This window comes from Galeopterus variegatus, unplaced genomic scaffold (assembly GCF_000696425.1).
Source record: "Galeopterus variegatus unplaced genomic scaffold, G_variegatus-3.0.2 Scaffold3322, whole genome shotgun sequence".
Classification (NCBI taxonomy): Eukaryota; Metazoa; Chordata; class Mammalia; order Dermoptera; family Cynocephalidae; genus Galeopterus; species Galeopterus variegatus.
The window spans coordinates 184,844-189,626 of NW_007729433.1; the positions used below are offsets into that span (position 1 = coordinate 184,844).

General features: G+C 35.6%; 1 protein-coding gene across 1 annotated transcript in view; it reads right to left on the bottom strand.

The window, feature by feature from the left end:
• PGR (progesterone receptor) overlaps positions 1 to 4,783 on the bottom strand; it is a 75,775-nt gene that overhangs the window by 39,071 nt on the left and 31,921 nt on the right. The window contains exon 4 of the mRNA XM_008584634.1: positions 3,271 to 3,387. Within this exon, the coding sequence (XP_008582856.1) occupies positions 3,271 to 3,387 (117 nt within the window). The remainder of the gene's footprint in view (positions 1 to 3,270; positions 3,388 to 4,783) is intronic.

A 4,783-nucleotide genomic window follows, 5' to 3' on the forward strand; every position in this document is an offset into this window, starting at 1 on the left:
AGGTAGTGTTATGCCTCCAGCTTTATATTTTTTGCTCAGAATTACTTTAGCTATGCGTGGTCTTGTGCAGCCTCTATGGAAAATGGTATGGAGGTTCCTCAAACAATTGCAGATAGATCTACCATATGACCTAGCTATCCCACTGCTGGGAATATACCCAGAGGAATGGAAATCATCAAGTTGAAGGTATACCTGTTCCCCAATGTTCATCGCAGCACTCTTTACAATAGCTAGGAGTTGGAACCAGCCCAAATGTCCATCATCAGATGAGTGGGTACGGAAAATGTGGTATATCTACACAATGGAATACTACTTGGCTATAAAAAAGAGTGAAATACTGCCATTTGCAATGACATGGGTGGAACTAGAGAGAATTATATTAAGTGAAACAAGTCAGACACAGAAAGAGAAATACCACATGTTCTCACTTATTTGTGGGAGCTAAAAATAAATAAATAAATAAATAAACGCACACAGAAAAACCAGGGAAGGGGGGAAGAAGACATAACAATTACAATTCCTTGAAATTCATATGACAAGCATACAGAAAGGACATTGTTGGGAGGGAGAGAGGAAAGGGAGGAAGGAGGGAAGTTTCGGTAATTGGCCACAATAATTAACGACATTGTATTTTGACAAAATAAAATAAAATAAAATATTTAAAAAAAGGTAGTTAAGGAACCTCTCATCTACATGCTCACTTTTTTGCACACAATATCAGTCCTACAGGAGGTGAGCAGAGTGCACTGCATGATGCTTTCTCACTTGAATCTGGTTTTATTGTGTTGTTGGGTTTTTTTAACCACAAATTATATATCCAGTNAAATAAATAAATAAATAAATAAAAAACAAAATTCGAAATACAATTTCTACTGAATATCACTTTTGCACCACTGTAAAGCAGATTTTTGTTAAGTCAAACCACTGTAAGTCGGGAACCGTCTGTATTTTATTAGGGATTAGGACCGTACCATACTCGAAGGCAGCAATAACATCACTAAGCCAGGGGCTTAACACAGTAGACACTCAAAAAACATTGGTTTAATACACTCTTTCCCAGAGTGTAACGCATTCTATTTATGGTCCATAAGCAATTTTTAGGTGGTACCTTGAACGTATATTAAAATAGTTATGAATTTATTTTAATGTCTCTTAGAAAAATAACTAGCACATCAAACCCATGGCTTCAGAAATATTGTTGCTTAGTAAGTGGCTAAATGAAAGGAAAATATTAATCAGAGTAAAGGGCTCAGGAGTGACTCCCTCCCCGATACTCCCTATTAACTGACCCTGCTTAATATTTTCCACAGCAATTGACATCATTTGACATATATATGTTGCTTCTCCCCTCAGAGTGTAAGCTCCATGAGGGCAGGGATTTGGTCCATTTTGTTTGCTGCTATACCCCAGAACTCAGAATAGTACCTGGTAAGTAGTAGTAAGGGCTCAATATACAGTTATTGAAAGAGACGGAGGAAGAGAAGTAGGAAAGGAGAGACGAAAGAGAAAAGGAAGGAAGAAAGAGGTGAATTAAAGTTAACTCAAATTAGTAATAATACAGAAGGTATAAAAAGATAGCAGAAATTGCAAAGGTGGTGGGATGCGGTTTGAGAAGCACTAGATTAATAAACTAAAGGAAGAAGGAGTTTGGATAGGGAAGATAATGATAGATTATAGAAGCATGAACGATAGGCTAAAGCCTTGAATATTAGGAGACAACACGAAATTTGTCACCAATCCCCAGGAATATTCTGAGTTCTATGCAGAACTCTTCCATTTCTATCCTGTGATAAAATTGAAAAGTTTTTTTTTTAAAGCCATTCAGAAGAACATTTAAGATTAAAGGTCCTGATGAAATCTAAGTGTAAGCATTAGAGATTCTGTCATCTTCTAAGGCAAGCATGCTGTAGAAAAAACTGTGACTATGCCAGGAATCAGAAAACTTCCAGGTCTTTCTTCTGGCTCCAACATTAATTAGCTGTGTGATTTTGTGAAAGAGTCCTAATTTCTGAAGTTTAGGAGGTTACCAAAGACTTCTGAGAGTAAAGCTGAGATATAAAAAGGAGGAAAGTGAGGCACGAGACTCAAAAACAACTTTTAATCCTATGAGAGAGTGGGTTTATTCACTTAGTAAATATTTATTGAGCAGCTCCCTAAGCCAAGCATTGTTGTTGATACATGGAAGATCGAGACCTGGTCCTTGTCCTTAACTTAGAAAAAACAATTCTCGAGTCAAGAAATTATACTATGAGTGAACTAATTAAGTGAATTCCTGTAAAGTGTCCAGCATACTGCCTGGGTGATTAATTTTGCCCAAGAATGTTGGCAAAAGCTTTAGAGAGGAGGTAACATTTAGAGAGGAGGGTATGCTTTAAACTTGACAAATATTGGTCTTAATACATTTCGCAAAGGAAGATACACATAACATAGATGAAAAACAAGCTGTTTATAGATGGTCCACTGAAGAAACATTTTTAGTCTCAACAATTCTGTACATATTGTATTATGTTTTAGAAAAGTTATGTCTAGATATAAAAGCCATGATTCCCAGTCCTGCGTAGGACGTGACTAAATAAAACAAATGTAACGGAGTAGGACTGTCTTTCGTAACCCTGTCTCCTGTCTCCCTTACTGTTTTATTTTCATTCAAACCATTTGTCACCATCTGACATTAAATTTTTCAATGTCTGCTACATTATGGAAAGTTTTAGAGATTCTAATAATAGGAAAAATATGGGGAAAGGGAATCATTAATACAATTCTCCATCAAATGGATTCCTACCCCAGTCCAGTAACCTTGCTTTAATCAGTCACTTATAAGAGCTGGAAAGCAATGCACCTGACCAATTTGCAGAATCAATTTTTGAGATACAATGGGCCTCAGTGCTCCCATTTTACAGATAAAGAAACTGATGCCCAGAAAGAGTTGGTGACTTATGCAAAGCCTCACAGCAGGTAAGGGGCAGAGCCCAGACTCCAATCCACATTACTTAATGACAGGTCAGCACACTACCCATAACATCAACTATAGGCAATATAGATGAATACAGTTTTCTTATTTCTCATAACAATTGCTATCTGCTGGAAATCTATAAAGTTAATGGGATAGTATTAGTTGCTTTATTTAGACATTCAAGTATGAAGAGTCACCACCGTTATTCAAAACAGAAAAAACAAAGTGAGAACAAAAATGAATAAGAAAATTAGGATTTGCTGACCCAGTTCTATAAATATTACACAGCATATTATTGACGAAAACATCAGCATTACCTCCAAGGACCATACCAGCCTGACAGCACTTTCTAAGGCGACATGCAGGGCAGTTTTTTCTGCGGATTTTATCAACAATGCAGTCATTTCTTCCAGCACATAAATAGTTATGCTGCCCTAGAAAATGAGAAAAGTAAAAATTATTTACAATTTCTAAGGATTATTGGAAAGTCTATGCAAGAACAACTGAAATAGAAGACAGGTGCACAGCAGCTTGTGCCCGACTCTCTCAGCCAGCCTCTTGTTTGGCATGACTGAATGTTGGTGATGCTACAAACCTGCTCAATACTTTACCTGTACCTTCAGAAGCCTAAATGAGGTAAACGCAGCTTAAAAATAAATCCCAGGCTACTTTTAAAACCTTTTGTGCAAGATTTATGTGCATCTTCGTAGTGGTGTCAACATCAGATTGCGCTAATGCTGTTCTGTCATTTCAAGATTAGCTACATGTTGCTGATAAGCACTAGTTGCATAAAGTTGTCAAGCTCTAGTAAAACCTTTTCTTTCTGACATCTTAGCATTCAAGAAAACAGTCTAAAAAACAGACTAAAGAATTAAAGAGGTCTCTGGAATAGACCTTTTACGAAAATCTACATGCTTAATTCTACTGGAAAATCATGGAGCTATTTCACTCTAAAAGATCTGATGCTTGTGAATAACATGTTAAAAAAAAAAGTCACTGGTTGTCCTGACTTTAATGTCTGGTTTATTTTGATCAAAAATTAGAAAACACTGTGAATAAAAATAATGATAAAGAGAGAACAATTTAAAACAGACTCAATGAAGGAGAACAGAGAAGAATTACAGAAGAAATATAAATAAAACAAATCACTCTAGGGTCATTTGTATATGGGAAACTACTTACACATTTCAAAAGGTCTGGCATATGATTTTTAAACCATGATATGTTCCACTTAATAAGGCATGGAGCAATTGAGTTAATTTATTTAGATTGAACAAAACTGAGAGAAATTCAGTTTAAATATGTAGATATTAATTAACTGTAAAACTCACTTTTTTGGCACTCCTTATTTTCTAACGCATTTCTTTAAAACAGACTGTGAGTCTTTTAACACTATCAGCCTGTTTATACTTCTTAAGAACAAAAAAGAATTTAAAAGATCATGGAATTTCCCTATAGAAGTTTACATTAGTCAACATTAAAATCAGAGCCACTCTTCTGGCCAAAGTTTGGTTACATATATACTTACTCAAGCAGGGGAAAGGATATGCCCAAACAGCAAAAGGCAAAAAGACTGAAAGGCCATATCTATGTGACAGCTAATAATAAAATGGTTTTCAACCTGTGGCATTTTTGGAAAAGCACAGATACTTTTTCTTAATAGTGTATTACTCCATGAACTTATGGTCATGTACACTCAATACTAGTGTTCATTCTCTTGTCTAAGAGTCCTGAAAGTTGGGTTTTCCTTCTAATAAAAGGTAGTTAAGTCTGTTAATTGTTTCTTTTGCTGTGCAGAAGATTTTTAGTTTGATATAATCCCATTTGTTT